Consider the following 16,961-nt stretch of genomic DNA (forward strand, 5'->3'; position numbering starts at 1 on the left):
ATCTCTGCTTTGGTGCACGGGCCTGCACCACAATTATTAAGAGGCATGTGCATCTAAATGGGAATCTGTCACCAGTTTTAGGCTGTTAGGTTGTAACTCCTCCAGCACATGCCAATGAGTCCCAATATTCATGAGCTCCTGGCTCTCCCCGCCCACCTGCCTCTGATAGACAGTTTATTTCCATATAAATCAGCAGCAGGTGGGGAAAGGCAGGAGATCATGCATATCAGGACTTGTTCAGCATGTGCTAGAGCTCTTTGACACAAGATTTTAACAACATGGCTAGGTCAATTAAACAAAGTAACCCAGCATTTTGCTAAGGGGATCTGTCACTAGATTATGTTTCCCTTAGTGAGGACACCAAAAAACTGGTGACTGACTCCCATTAATAGTTGTGCTGCATATGATGCTAACAGGGAACAGATTGAGCAAGCATGTATAATGTCAGTCTTGATAAACGTCCCTATAGACTCCAGTTCTATTCCTATGTGCACATGCTAAACTACTTCCTTTTGATATCTCCAGATGTATATGAACTATACAAATGTAAGTAAATGCCCTTGAGACAGTTTCTCAAAGTGATAATTCCCTTAAAGGAGTTTTTAGGAAATCAGGCCTTTTTTCAGTTAGCCATGCCCTTGTTGTACCGTTAATGCGGCTGCCTAAGCACCACTCACACAGATCTAGTCACTTCCACTCAGGTCCCAGCTGAATGTGTGCCCTTCTCTTCCAGTTCAGCTGCATTTACTATTAGCCCACAGCCTGTGTGAGTGCAGTAGAGATGGTGGCCTCAGCAGTGCGACTGAGAGGTAAGTAGTAACTAAACTATGTTTCTCCCACAAGACAGAAGAAAGGACCGATTTCCTAAAAAAACATGCAGAACTGCATTGTACTGTTTAATAAGCCTGTGTGTGCATACCAATGTATCTATCACTAATTAGGACCGCCCACTGGACTCTTAAGACTAGAAATAGCAGAAATGTACTTAGAAATAAATTCAAACTATGATGAATCTTTCCATACAAAATATAAATCAGTCTACGCTGCCTCCTGCTCTATAACATGCTGCCAACAAATTGGACTGCTTGTCTGGGTACCTTTAATAATTGGAACAGTTTTTGGAATATTGCATTAATGAACTCGAAGTGAAAAATCGAGTTACAGTGGGTAAATAAAATATATGCCCCCTAAGAATTTGATCTGTAGACCTGTAATTTATATACTTAAAGGGGTTGGCCAGTTTCTTATATTGATGACCTATCCTAAGGATATATCAGATCGGCATGGGGCCTACAGCGGACACCCCTGCCGATCAGATGTTTGAAGAGAACGCAGTGCTATAACGAGAGCAGCCTTCTCTTCACTGCTTACCTGCTTGTTGTCGACATTGTGATTAGGTGTAATTACAGCTCCTCTGTTCCATTTACTTCAATGGAAAAGAGCAGTTATGCTTCGCCTGCTCCTTCCTATTGAACTTTTCCTCAAACAGCTGATCAGCTGGGGTGCCAGGAGTCAAACCATCACCGATCTGATATTGATGACATATCCTGGGTCATTGTGTATACCGTCTGATGTTTGACATTGTTATATTTAGTTTTAAAGTTTACAATTTATCACAGTACACAGATGGTGCATCTTGACAGACATGTTAGACGCTTATCTTTCTGCTATGCTACTTCTTTTCTGGTGCACTTTGCAACAATCTCATGCATCAATAAATCTGGATCATATTACAACTCCTGTAATCAGAGCTGTATTTATAGCTGGTGTCGCCCTAGGTACCAAGTCTGAATACTCCCTGTCAGGGCCAGGATGAGGGGAGTGGTAGACAGATTAGCGGCTCAAATTGACAGACAGTGGTGCCGACATGAGTAGGCGTGGTCAACTCAAGTAGGTGGAACTAGCACAATATACTGCCCCAGTAGAACTAAATACCCCAGTGCAGCACAATATACTACACACAGGAGCACAAAATACCACAGTGCAGCACAATTTACAGCCAGGTAGAACCAAATTCTGCAGTTCAACAGAATATACTGCCCCAGAAAAACCAAATATAACAATGCAACACAATATTCTGCTCCATCAGAACCAATTACCCAGCAGAACCTCTTCTTCAACTATGGTATTTGGTTGTGGTGGTGTAGTATTTTGTTCTGCCAGTAGTATTTGGTTCTGCTGGGGCAGTATATTGTGTTGCATGTTGGTATTTGGTTCTGCTCAAGACAAAATACTGCCCCAGCTGAACCAATGATCTGTTACCTGATGGACAAGCAAAACATTGGTTAATAATAATCAGCCTGAATATCGGACAGTGTAAAGGAGCCTTTAGTTATGTCCCCTTTTAAAAACAGCCGTCTAAAATTAATACAAATAAGTCACAGGGGCCTGATGGGATACACCCAAAGCTATTAAAAGAGCTAAGCAGTGAACTAGCAAAACCATTAACAGATTTATTTAACCAATCACTGGTAACAGGAGTCGTCCGAAAAGATTGGAAATTAGCAAATGTTGTGCCCATTCACAAGAAAGGTAGTAGGGAGAAATCTTAAGGAGAAGATTGTGGAACATCTAAAATCCCATGGATTGAAAGATGAAAAACAGCATGGGTTTGCTTCAGGGAGATCATGTCAAACTAATCTTATTGATTTTTTTGATTGGGTGACTAAAATAATAGATGGCGAAGGTGCAGTAGACATCGCTTATCTAGACTTTAGTAAGGCTTTTGATACTGTCCCACATAGAAGGCTTATCAATAAATTGCAGTCTTTGTGCTTGGACTCCCATATTGTTGAATGGATTAGCCAGTGGTTGAGGGACGGACAACAGAGGGTTGTAGTCAATGGAGCATATTCAGACCATGGTCTTGTTACCAGTGGGGTACCTCAGGGATCTGTTCTGGGACCCATATTATTTAATATTTTTATCAGCAAAATTGCAGAAGGCTTCGATGGTAAGGTGGTGTCTTTTTGCTGATGACACAAAGATTTGTAACAGGATTGATGTTCCTGGAGGGATACACCAATTGGAAAAGGATTTTGGAAAACTAGAGGAATGGTCAAAAATCTGGCAACTAAAATTTTATGTTGATAAGTGCAAGATAATGCACCTGGGGCGTAAAAACCCAAGAGCAGAATATAAAATCAGTGATACAGTCCTAACCTCAGTATCTGAGGAAAGGGATTTAGGGGTCATTATTTCAGAAGACTTAAAAGGTAGGCAGACAATGTCATAGAGCAGCAGGAAATGCTAGCAGAATGCTTGGGTGTATAGGGAGAGGAATTACCAGTAGAAAGAGGGAGGTGCTCATGCCGCTCTACAGAGCACTAGTGAGACCTCATTTGGAGTATTGTGCGCAGTACTGGAGACCATATCTCCAGAAGGATATTGATACTTTGGAGAGAGTTCAGAGAAGAGCTACTAAACTGGTACATGGATTGCAGGATAAAACTTACCAGGAAAGATTAAAGGACCTTAACATGTATAGCTTGGAAGAAAGACGAGACAGAGGGGATATGATAGAAACTTTTAAATACATAAAGGGAATCAACAAGGTAAAAGAGGAGAGAATATTTAAAAGAAGAAAAACTGCTACAAGAGGACATAGTTTTAAATTAGAGGGGCAAAGGTTTAAAAGTAATATCAGGAAGTATTACTTTACTGAGAGAGTAGTGGATGCATGGAATAGCTTTCCTGCAGAAGTGGTAGCTGCAAATACAGTGAAGGAGTTTAGGCATGCATGGGATAGGCATAAGGCCATCCTTCATATATTTAGGGCCAGGGGCTATTCATAATATTCAGTGTATTTGGCAGACTAGATGGGCCAAATGGTTCTTATCTGCCGACACATTCTATGTTTCTATGTTTATCAGAACTGTCTAATCAGGTTTAGAAAGTGTCTAAAACGCATAACAAATTTGGCACATGGCATGCTCATCATGTATTTGGTGCAGTTTTTTTCATTTTGTAAATCTTCTTTAGTATCAATGTACAAATTTGCTTTATGCTTGCAACAGCGGCTGCTGTGCGCCGCTTTTCCCCTGCTTACCGCCACGGTCCCAGGCGCCTTGTTCAGCGGTGATCTGCTGCCAGTGTTTCCTTTCAGCCCTGGCCACAGCATGCTTGCTGTTGTTTCCTGCAGCATTTCCTGAAGGGCAGGCGCACGTCACTTCCTGTGCTTTATAGGTTGGATCATGTGACCTCGCTGACCAATCCTAGCCCTCCTGCACATATATAAGTGGCTCAGCCCCCTTCCCAGATGCCTCCATGTCAAGGTCCTTGTGTCCTGCTAGGATTCCTGATATCTGCTTGTGTTCCTGTGGTCCATCCTGACTTGTACTTGTATTCTTGGGCTCTGCTACATGTTTGATCCCTTCCTGCTTGCCTTTACTCTCCTGTTGCCGATCCGGATTGCTTGACCTGTACCTGTGCCACCTCCCTGACCTATTGCCTGTTTGACTTCGCCTCTACCTCATCCTCCGGTCCTGCACTGCTCCTGATTACGACTCAGCCTGCTGTTAACGCCTGTACTTCTGGTACCTTGCTCAGGTACCTCCTGATCCGCCTGGACCAGCTGCCTTGTGTGCCAATCCTCCTCAGGGGGTAGCGACCTTGTGTTCCCCTTGATAAGTCTATTCATTTAGACAATGCTCTTAGAGGAGGTAGGACATGTGGCACAGTGGGTTCACGCCCACTGGTTCGTAACAGTACACTCAGGCCATGGACCCCACTGGTTACCCCAAGCCTGTCATTCAGGGAATGTTGAGGCGTCAGAGCGAACGTTATGATGTCATGATGCAGTTCATGCAAAATGTTGCTGCTCGTCTGGATGCCATCTCTTCTCCAGCTACTGCAGGGTCGCCACCCACTGCTATCCCTGCAATACCCACATCTGTGAATCCATATTTGTGTGCCACTGGTGTGCAACTCCCTCTGCCATCCCGCTATTATGGAGATCCAATAACCTGTCGTGGATTCCAGAACCAGTGCCTGATCCACTTTGAGTTGCATGGGCAGAAGTTTCCCACTGAGCGGTGCAAGGTTGCCTCCATTGTGTCCCTGCTATCTGATGAGGCCCTTGCTTGGGCAAATCCTATTTGGGAACATGGAGGTCTAGAGACCACTAATCTGCAGTCTTTCCTGGCTACCTTCCGGCTGGTCTTTGAAAAGCGCGGCCGCACGTCCTCCTCTGCATCAGCTCTGCTGCGTCTACGACAGGGTTTCTCGTCTGTGGGTCAGTACGGCATCCAGTTTCGTACTCTGGCTGCCGAACTTGCATGGAACAATGAGGCTCAACTGGCGGTGTTCTGGGAGTAGTGATGAGCGGTAAGGGCTATATTCGAATTCGCGATATTTCACGAATATTTGTGCGAATATTCGTCATATATTCGTGAATTTGAGTATATTTCCTGATTGCGAAAAATCGGCAATGTAATATTCGGGTAATGCGCGCGAAAGTCAGGCGTGGGTCACTTTTGCTACATTTTCCAAGCTGCAAGAAGTTTCCTGAGACTGGAGAAAATGGTTGGCATGGCAGAACATTAAAAATGGCTTTATATGCAGTTAGAGTGCTCCAATATATTTGCGATTGGGCTAATCGGCACTAATGATGCTAATATTTTGGCGCAATACGTGAAACTTTACATTTTAGCAGGTCTGCATGTATGTGGGGACAGCAGAACCTATCACACTACCTAACACCCTGCACTGCAACAGCTACAATATATCAGGATATAACCTACACTGACTATCTCCCACTAACTATCTGTATTATATATATATATATATATATAAGCTATCTAACTATCTATCTAATGTAGCGTGGAAAGCACAGATCACAGCAATAACACTGCTGTCTCTCTCAGAACTTTAAAAAACTATAGAAAATGGCTGCTGGGGAGGCAACTTTCCTATTGGTTGCTAGGGATGTTGCTAAGCTCAGACAAAGACATTGCAGCCTTCTCATTGGCCCACAAGCAAGAAGGGAGGTTATTGATGAAAAGAAAATGTAAAATATTTGAAATTACGAATATACAGTCAGGTCCATAAATATTGGGACATCGACACATTTCTAAAATTTTTGACTCTATACACCACCACAATGGATTTGAAAATAAACAAACAAGATGTGCTTTAACTGTAGACTGTCAGCTTTAATTTGAGGGTATTTACATCCAAATCAGGTGAACGGTGTAGGAATTACAACAGTTTGCATATGTGCCTCCCACTTGCTAAGGGACCAAAAGTAATGGGACATAATAATAATCATAAATCAAACTTTCACTTTTTAATACTTGGTTGCAAATTCTTTGCAGTCAATTACAGCCTTAAGTCTGGAACGCATAGACAACACCAGATGCTGGGTTTCATCCCTGGTAATGCTCTGCCAGGCCTCTACTGCAACTGTCTTCAGTTCCTGCTTGTTCTTGGGGCATTTTCCCTTCAGTTTTGTCTTCAGCAAGTGAAATGCATGCTCAATCGGATTCAGGTCAGGTGATTGACTTGGCCATTGCATAACATTCCACTTCTTTCCCTTAAAAAACTCTTTGGTTGCTTTTGCAGTATGCTTTGGGTCATTGTCCATCTGCACTGTGAAGCGCCGTCCAATGAGTTCTGAAGCATTTGGCTGAATAGGAGCAGATAATATTGCCTGAAACACTTCAGAATTCATCCTGCTGCTTTTGTCAGCAGTCACATCATAATTAAATACAAGAGAACAAGTTCCATTGGTAGCCATACATGCCCACGCCATGACACTACCACCACCATGCTTCACTGATGAGGAGGTTTGCTTAGGATCATGAGCAGTTCCTTTCCTTCTCCATACTCTTCTCTTTCCATCACTCTGGTACAAGTTGATCTTGGTCTCATCTGTCCATAGGATGTTGCTCCAGAACTGTGAAGGCTTTTTTAGATGTCGTTTGGCAAACTCTAATCTGGCCTTCCTGTTTTTGAGGCTCACCTATGGTTTACATCTTGTGGTGAACCCTCTGTATTCACTCTGGTGAAGTCTTCTCTTGATTGTTGACTTTGACACACATACACCTACCTCCTGGAGTGTGTTCTTGATCTGGCCAACTGTGGTGAAGGGTGTTTTCTTCACCAGGGAAAGAATTCTTCGGTCAACCACCACAGTTGTTTTCCGTGGTCTTCCGGGTCTTTTGGTGTTGCTGCGCTCACCGGTGCGTTTCTTCTTTTTAAGAATGTTCCAAACAGTTGTTTTGGCCACGCCTAATGTTTTTGTTATCTCTCTGATGGGTTTGTTGTGTTTTTTCAGCCTAATGATGGCTTGCTTCACTGATAGTGACAGCTCTTTGGATCTCATCTTGAGAGTTGACAGCAACAGATTCCAAACGCAAATAGCACACTTGAAATGAACTCTGGACCTTTTATCTGCTCATTGTAATTGAGATAATGAGGGAATACGACACACCTGGCCATGTAACAGCCGAGAAGCCAATTGTCCCATTACTTTTGGTCCCTTAACAAGTGGGAGGCACATATGCAAACTGATGTAATTCCTACACTGTTCACCTGATTTGGATGTAAATACCCTCAAATTAAAGCTGACAGTCTGCAGTCAAAGCACATCTTGTTTGTTTCATTTCAAATCCATTGTGGTGGTATATAGAGCCAAAAATGTAAGAATTGTGTCGATGTCCCAATATTTATGGACCTAACTGTATATCACTATATTCTAAATATTAAAAAATTCTCGAAGTGCCGATATTTGCGATTAATATTCGCGATTCGAATATTCACGCCCAACACTCTCTGGGAGAGCCTTTCTGACCGGATTAAGGATGAATAAGCTGGTCACGACCATCCGTCTACTCTGAATGACCTGATCACCCTGGCCACAAGGATAGATATGTGTTTCAGGGAACGTTCTAAGGAGGTTGCATGCACCAGAAGACCACCTCGTTTGGCTCCATCCTTCCAGAGGCCGGTTTTTCCTCTAGTGTCCACCCCATCAGAAGAGCCCATGCAAATAAAGCACTTTTGATTGTCTGACCAGGAATGTTTATGCCACAAAGCAGAGAACCTGTGTCTGTATTGTGAAGGCAAGGGCCATTTTGTGCGTGATTGTCCACAGAAGCTGGGAAACGCCAATGTCTACAACCAGTTTGAGAGGTGGTCCTAGACAGGGAGAAGTCCTCTTCGAAACTTTCAGTTCCGGTGACTCTCTCTCACAAGGGAGTCACACTGTCTGTGCCTGCATTCTTGGACTCTGGATCAGCTGGTAACTTCATTCACCAAGCTCTGGTCCATCAGTACCGGCTCCCTACCATCCGTCCAGAAAGGCCTCTGTCTGTGGCTTCCGTAAATGGACTGCCTGTTACTATGCCACTTAAGTTGCAAATAGGGGTTATCAGGGGCAGACACAGACAGCAGAGGGACCCTGTGCAAAGAATGTGCCTGGGCCCCTCCACCCCCCAAATTCTTAACCTAACTCATTCCCTCCTAATATTACATGAAGCAATACAAAACATGCAAGGTAAGGCTAAGGCTACTTTCACACCCGCTGCACTACCATCCGTCCGGACACAAACCACCACATGCAGCGGTTTATGTCCCGCTGATTCTCAGCATTTTTGCCAGATTGTGGCTACCGTACCCCATTATAGTTAATGGGGCCGGCAGGCTTTCCAGTGAATTCTGGCAGGCTGTTCTTAGCTGGAACAGCCTGCCAGAATCACTAACGCAGATGTGAAAGTAGCCTAATACAGAGCCACATACCTTATACATCCAGTGACATCTTCTTAGATCTCTTTCCTCATCTTCTCCTTTCACACCAGACCACCATGATGATTCCTTTCAGCCGTCTCTTCTCCTTGCAGAGTTTGACAGACAGACATCTTAGTTTCCTACTTTTCCAACATCCTCCAACCTTCTAAACACCCCATCCTGTGCCTGCTGTGCTCCCCAATACTATACTGCAGAAACAGATAAACCCCCTGAAAATACTAGTACCAGATAGTGTCCCTTCAATAATTATTGGCACACAGTGCCCTAAAAAATAACTGCGCCCAGCAAATAGTGTCCCTGACACTACTAAACATAATGTCCCCAAAAATAATGATAGAAAAAAATGCCCTGTTGTGTGGCAGTAAAAAAAATACCTTCTCTTAGTGCCCCTAGTAGAGCCAATGTCCTTATAGTGCCCTCATAATGTGTGCCAATTCCCTTCTACTGTGTGCCCCCCAAAAAAACTCTTAGTGCTCCCAGTTGAGCTAATGTCCCCATAGTGCCCCATAATTTTGCACCAGTATAAAATACCCTATATAGTGCCCACAGTAGATGCCCCCATAGTTCTCCTCCCCCTGTTCCATGGTGCCTGACATAATGTGCCAGTATAAAATGCCCCTATAGAGTGCCCCAAGTAGATGCCCCAATAATGTTCTTCTCCCCCCTTCCCCTTAGTGCCCATATAATGTATGCTAGAATAAAATGCCACTATAGTACTCATCCCCACCGCCATATTGCACATATAGTTTGTGCCAGTATAAAATGCCCCTATATAATGCCCCCAGCAGATGCCCCCATAGTGCTCCTCTCCCCAACTTCTCCATAGTGCCCCCCATGTGTGACAGTATATAATGCCAATATATAGGGCCCCCAGTAGATTCCCTCATATGGCTTCCCCCCATAGTGCCAGTATAATTCTAATATATAAGGCTCCCAGTAGATGCCCCCATAGTGCTCCTCTCCCCATGTGTGCCAGTAAATAATGCCCCCTAGTAGATGCCCCACAGTGCTCCTCTCTCCCCATGTGTGCCAGTATAATGCCCCCTAGTAGATGCCCCCATAGTGCTCCCTCCCATCTGTGCCAGTAAATAATGCCCCCTAGTAGATGCCTCCTTAGTGCTCCTCTCCCCCCATGTGTGCCAGTATTATGCCCCCTAGTAAATGCCCCATAGAGCTTCTCTCCCCCCGTGTGTGCCAGTATAATGCCCCCTAGGAGATGCCCCCATAGTGCTCCTCTCCCCCCATGTGTCCCAGTATAATTCCCCTAGTAGATGCCCCATAGTGCTCCTCTCCCCCCTTTGCCATTCTGTGCAACAGCATAGTGTTTAAAAAAAATTAACTCACATACTTACCTCCATGACACTCTCAGTGAACCGGTAAAGGCCTCTTCCGGCCTGTGTCTCGCTCTGTACGGCTCAGGCGGCGCGATTACGTCATCGCGCCACCCGCACCGGCCTCTTATAGGCTGCAGGCACTAGGCACAGTAAACTTGAAGTGGATATTTTTAGAGGAGAGCTATCTGGGTGGTCGTGGACCAGTTCTCTAAGATGGCGCACTTCGTTCCTTTGGCTGGACTGCCTTTCGGCTGCTGAACTTGCTAAACTGTTCATGAAACACATATTCCGCTTGCATGGTCTACCTTGGCATATTGTTTCCGATCGCGGAGTCCAGTTTACCTGTAAGCTCTGGAGAGCTCTTTGCCGGCTGCTCGAAATTGAGCTGGACTTCTCTTCCAGTTATCATCCCCAGACCAATGGGCAAGTGGAGAGGGTCAATTAAATATTAGAGAACTATCTCTGGCATTTGGGTACAATTACTATCTTGGGCTGAATTATCCTATAACAACCACTCTGAGTCTACTGGATACTCTCCGTTCTTTGTCGTTTATGGACAACACCCCCGTACTCCTCTCCCTGTTCTTACATCTTCTGGGGTACCAGCTGCGGATTCCTCTTTTAGGAATTTTTTTAAGATTTGGTGTGACACCAAGGACTGCATCAACAAAGCAGTAACTTGCATAAAAACTAATGCAGACAAGAGAAGAAGAAAACCGCCTCAGTTCTCATCAGGAGATAAGGTATTGCTCTCCTCTAAAAATATCCACTTCAAGTTTACTCCTAGGTTCCTGGGACCCTTTGGAGTATTGAAGAAGATCAACGAAGTGACATAAAGTTACGTCTGCCTCTCTCTCTGCGTATTCCTAATGCTTTCCACGTGTCCTTACTAAAACCTGTAGTTCTTAATCGCTTCTTGACGGCTCCATCTACTCCAACTCCGAAATCTGGAGATTTGACATCCTGGACATCAAGAAGCGTGGCAAGAAGACCTACTATCTTGTGGACTGGAAGGGCTTTGGTCCTGAGGAGAGGTCTTGGAAACCAGAGAACAATCATGCTCCAAACTTGGTAAAAAGGTTTCTGTCTCGTCAGGGACTCAAGAAGAGGGGGCGTAAGGGGAGGTACTCTAACAGCGGCTGCTGTGCGCCGCTGTTCCCCTGCTTACCACCGCAGTCCCGGGTGCTGTGTTCAGCGGTGGTCTGCTGCCAGTGTTTCCTTACAGCCCTGGCTACAGCATGCTTGCTGCTTGTTTCCTGCAGCATTTCCTTAAGGGCCATCGCACGTCACTTCCTGTGCTTTATGGGTTGGATCATGTGACCTCGCTAACCAATCCTAGCCCTCCTGCACATATATAAGTGACTCAGCCCCCTTCCCAGATGTCTCATTGTCAAGGTCCTTGTGTCCTTCTAAGGTTCCTGATATCTGCTTGTGTTCCTGTGTTCCTGACTTATACTTGTATTCCTGGACTCTGCTACCTGTTTGATCCCTGCTGCTTGCCTTTACTCTCCTGTTGCCGACCCGGATTGCCTGACCTGTACCTGTGCCACCTGCCCTGACCTATTGCCTGTTTGACTTCGCCTCTACCTCATCCTCCGGTCCTGCGCTGTTGCTCCTGGTTACGACTCAGCCTGCTGATAACCCCTGTACCTCTGGTACCTTGCTCAGGTACCTCCTGATCTGCCTGGACCAGCTGCCTCATGTGCCAATCCTCCTCAGGGGGTAGCGACCTGCTGTTCCCCTCGGAAAGTCTATCACCAATAATAATAATAATAATAATAATAATAATAATAATAAGAAGAAGAAGAAGAAGAAGAAGAAGAAGAAGAAAAATATAGAAAAAAATTAACTTTATTTTGTCTTTCGGCTGATATCCATATCCCATATAAAAATAAAAAAAGTGACCCAGAATATGTAACCAATGCTTTTCAAAAGTTGGAGGTTAGGTTGACTAAATGTAGAAGATAAAGCTAAACCTCTTTTCTAACTGTAGCTTGAATATCTGGGTTATAAAATGATTTCCAGCAGCTTGTTTGTGTTGATAGAAAAGTTTTTAAAAAATACCTTCTTTTGCAGGCAGGAATTAGCATTTTCAGAGCTGCAGCATTTCTGTATCACATCTGCCATAGACTCATACAGCTTATCAATAAACACTTCTGGCAGCTTAGTATTTCTCCTTGCTAACTCGTACATGTACCTGGAGATAAAACAGAAAAAAACAGCTGTGTAAATGAAACATCTTTCTTTTCATCTTTGATTGACAAGAAACTTAGACCAAACAATTAGAGATGAACGAAAATGTAAAAAATTCCATTCGTCAGTTCGCCAAATCTTCCGGAAAAAAATCGGATCCAAATATATTTGCAACAAATTTTGTTAAATAAATGCTATTTCCTGGCTGCAGAGAGCCTTTATAGTGGTGTAGAACACTGTGCCTTGCAATAACACGCATAGGGAGTCTGCTTTGGTAGTGAAATAATACTGTGAGTCCGTATGACATGCAGATAACAGGTGTCGCTCGTAGAATCACTGCACACTTCACTAATTTGGGTGGTCACGGGGCCAAAACTGACCAAATAACTCAAGTACTGTATGTATGAACTTAGTGCCAAGAAAAAGCACACTCCTTTTACACCGTCGTCAGCTGATTCCACATAGATGTCTACAAAACCTGTTCTATTAAACTCTTCAACAAGTAGAGCCCCCTGACAGAATGGAGAGGGTGTCAGCATTAAGTTTGTGTTGACGTCACTGATTATTTTTCCCTTCCTCTGATACGTCAGAACAATACCCCTCAAAAAACAGATCCTATCTGTGGAGCATCTGCAGCATCCCACTCAGGACACGTGGGAACTGCAAAATTACTGAAAAACTGCATTACTGTGTTGCATGTCATTCTGCATTACATCACCTGTTGTATCCCTGTTCATAGGCTGGTTAGGTGTGTTTTATACCTCCCACCACTAGAGGGGGATAGCACTTAGTCTATATAAATACCTTAGTCAGGCCTAGTGTGGTAGAGTAGGGTTAGTTGCTAAGTTGAGACTCCACATCACAGATAAGTGAGTGAAGTCAGAAGCAGCTATGTGGTAGTGCCAAGGTATGAGGAGCAGGAGAGCATTTTCCTCCTGTGGTCCTCTTAGTTTCTTTCATCCTACAACCAGAGGGTAGAGTTGCGTCCCTGGAAGAAAACCAAGCAGAGAGACATTGATGATAACAGCCACTACCTAAGGCTTAATGGGCACCTTTGCACATGGTGGAGGACAATATAGCTACAGGCAGCCTCACCATAAAGTATAGAAGACAGATTAGCTACCTGTTCAAGGGCTTGGAAGATACAGAAATTATAGGACTAAGTAGGGTTGTCCCGATACCGATACTAGTATCGGTATCGGGACCGATTCCGAGTTTTCTCGGCGGTACTCAGCCGCCGATACCCCGCCCCGATACATAAATAGAATACTATGGGCGTAACTATGGGCGGGGCCCGGTGCAGTCACTGTACTCTTACACCGGGCCCCGCCGCTCACCAAAGTATTTATAAACGTGAATCCTTATCCTGTTTACTAACGCTGCCCTCTCCCATGTTCCCATGTCCCCCCTGTATCCCCACAGCACTTACTTAAGCTTCCATAGCAGGCAGAGCGGACGGCACCAGTAACGTCACTCACTGACGTAGAGCGCCTGCTCCGCCCACTGACGTCGCGCGTGAGTGACGTTACTGGTGCCGTCCGCTCTGCCTGCTATGGAAGCTTAAGTAAGTGCTGTGGGGATACAGGGGGATACAGGGGAACATGGGAGAGGGCAGCGTTAGTTCAACTTAATAACAGGATAAGGATTCACGTTTATAAATACTTCGGTGAGCGGCGGGGCCCGGTGTATTGGGGGACACTGTTATGAGGGGGATCTGTGGATGACATATAGCAGTGTCATCCACAGATCCTCCCCATAACAGTTCCATCCACAGATCCCCTATAACAGCACCATCCACAGATCCCCCACCAAATAACAATGCCATCCTCAGATCCCCCCAGCCCATAACAATGCCATCCTCAGATCCCCCCACCCCATAACAATGCCATCCACAGATATCCCACCCCATAGCAGTACCATCCACAGATCCCCATAACAGTGCCATCCACAGATCCCCCATAACAGCACCATCCACAGATCCCCATAACAGTGCCATCCACAGATCCCCCATAACAGTGCCATCCACAGATCCCCCATAACAGTGCCATCCACAGATCCCCCATAACAGTGCCATCCACAGATCCCCCATAACAGTGCCATCCACAGATCCCCCATAACAGTGCCATCCACAGATCCCCCATAACAGTGCCATCCACAGATCCCCCATAACAGTGCCATCCACAGATCCCCCATAACAGTGCCATCCACAGATCCCCCATAACAGCGCCATCCACAGATCCCCCATAACAGTGCCATCCACAGATCCCCCATAACAGTGCCATCCACAGATCCCCCACATGACAGTGCGTCATCCACAGATCCACAGATCCCCCAAAACGGTCACATGACATTTAAAAAAAGTATCGGTATTCGGTATCGGTGACTACTTGAAAAAAAGTATCGGTACTTGTACTCGGTCCTAAAAAAGTGGTATCGGGACAACCCTAGGACTAAGCATACCCGAAATGAGTACTACTGAACCACAGCCTGAGTCAGGACATAGCCAAAACCTATTAACAGTGGATCAACAGAATTCCTCTAAATATCAAGAGACTGTATTCTGTCTGGATGTATATGCTGCAATAAAACCAGCTACAGTAAAAGTTGTGAGTTGTATCCTACCACTGTCTACCTCATTCTTCAATACCACCACTACAACTGGTTGTACCACCATAAACGGTACTGGCGTCACGACAAATACCACCAAGGGACCCAGCCGCCACAAGCATCCTAAACACCGCCGTCATCAAGGGCACCTCAACCTCCATCTAGGCTGGTGCTCCCCTACCACAGAGTGTGCCCCGGAAGATTTTGTGCTGTCTTCCTCATCACTGTGCTGCCGGCCCAAGGAGGCTTTCTGCTAACTGTGAGTAAGCCGATGAACTGTATTATTACTGGCCCTCATAGGCCCACCGTGCACCTCACGTGTCGCCCCTGCGGTTCTGGCACGCCACACATCCGCCTTCCCTCGGTCAGCATTTGGTCAGTAATCAAATAAACAGGAGTGGATCCAAAACAGAGATGACACGTGATTGTAATGTTTGCATGACTTCTGTGTTTTGTACCCACTCCTGCTTTTGGCTACCAAATCATAAGCCAATTCTGATGGGACCATACAGGCCTTACAGCTGCTACACAGAGAGGATCCATTGTGTGTCTCATTTTTCCATCCTTCTGACAGATCAGAAGGGTCAAATAAATAATTATGTCAGCCAAGCCAAAAAGCCTAAATAGTAGCCCAGTCATGAAGTGGGAATAGTGGGAACAGCATGAGAAGTCCACAGAGTGGCCCTATGACATAGTGGTGAGGTAGAGGCAGCATCAGGAGGCCACAGAGTGACACAATGACAGTGTGGAAGTGGCGGCAGCATCGGGAGACCACAGAGTGGCAAGGTGACATAGTATGGAGGTGGAAGCAGCATGAGGAGACCACAGAGTGGCCCTATGATATAGTGGTGAGGTGTTAACAGCATGAGGAGGCCACAGAGTGGCACAATGACAATGTGGAGGTGGCGCCAGCATCAGGAGACCACAGAGTGGCAAGGTGACATAGTGTGGAGGTGGCAGCAGCATGAGGAGACAACAGAGTGACCTTATGACATAGTGGTGAGTTGGAAGCAGAATGAGGAGGCCACAGAGTGGCACAATGAGAGTGTGGAGTTGGCGGCAGCAGCAGCATCAGGAGGAGGCCACAGAGTGGCACAATAATAGAGTGTGGAGGGGGCAACAGCAGCAGAATCAGGAGGTCACAGAGTGGCACAATGACAGAGTGTGGAGGTGGCTGCATCAGCACCATCATGAGGAGGCCACTGAGTGGCACAATGACAGAGCGTGGAGGTAACGGCAGCAGCAGCATCAGGAGGAGGCCACAGAGTTGCACAATGACAGTGTGTAGGTGGCAGCAGCATCAGAAGACATAGTGTGGAGGTGGCCGCAGCATCAGAAGACCACAGAGTGATCCGGTGACAGACTGGGGAGGTGGGTGGAACTAACACTGCTGACAATGTTGGGTGTAAGAAGAAGCACTTGGCATCAGATGTGTGGTATCAGGTTGGTGGCAGGCTCAGAATAGTAGCTGAGGCAGGCAGCCAGAAGAAACCTGCCTCTTTTGTCAAAGTTTGGGTGAGGCAGCCTGGATGATCTAGTCTGATGCATCAGGCATTGGTGGGTGGAAATCCTGGCTGATCCATGCCTGATTCATCTTGACAAAGGTCAGTCTCTTCACATTTTGGGTGGACAGGCAAAGTCTTCTTGGGGTAACTATGGCCCCAGCCGCACTAAACACACGCTCTGATGTCACACTGCTGGACGGGCAGGACAGCTTATCATGGGCAAACTCTGCCAGTTGCAGCCACAAATCCATTTTGGCTGCCCATTAGTCCAGCGGAACTTCAATGTTGGGAGGCAGGGTGCTGTACAAGTATGCCACCACCTGCTGGTTCAGGTCCTGCTCCGGTCTAGCTGCTGCTGGTGAATAGTTTCTTCACTAGGCAGGTGAAGAAAGCTGCTTATCAGCGACTCTAGACTTAAGTTGCTGCTGAGTGCAGAGGGCCCCCCAGTCAGACCTGCGAGAGGATGGACGATGGCGCAGATAGGCAGCGGCCAACTGACTACATATGATGTTTCTATAGTAGTTCAGTTTTCCTCCCAATCAGTGGGTGTAAAAATGGCCCCCATTTTGGACCG

The 16,961-nt window shown here is 45.8% G+C and overlaps 1 protein-coding gene across 1 annotated transcript in view; it reads right to left on the minus strand.

The window, feature by feature from the left end:
* GC (GC vitamin D binding protein) overlaps positions 1 to 16,961 on the minus strand; it is a 322,446-nt gene that overhangs the window by 107,663 nt on the left and 197,822 nt on the right. The window contains exon 9 of the mRNA XM_040418123.1: positions 12,147 to 12,279. Within this exon, the coding sequence (XP_040274057.1) occupies positions 12,147 to 12,279 (133 nt within the window). The remainder of the gene's footprint in view (positions 1 to 12,146; positions 12,280 to 16,961) is intronic.

Source organism: Bufo bufo, chromosome 2, assembly GCF_905171765.1.
Source record: "Bufo bufo chromosome 2, aBufBuf1.1, whole genome shotgun sequence".
Lineage (NCBI taxonomy): Eukaryota > Metazoa > Chordata > Amphibia > Anura > Bufonidae > Bufo > Bufo bufo.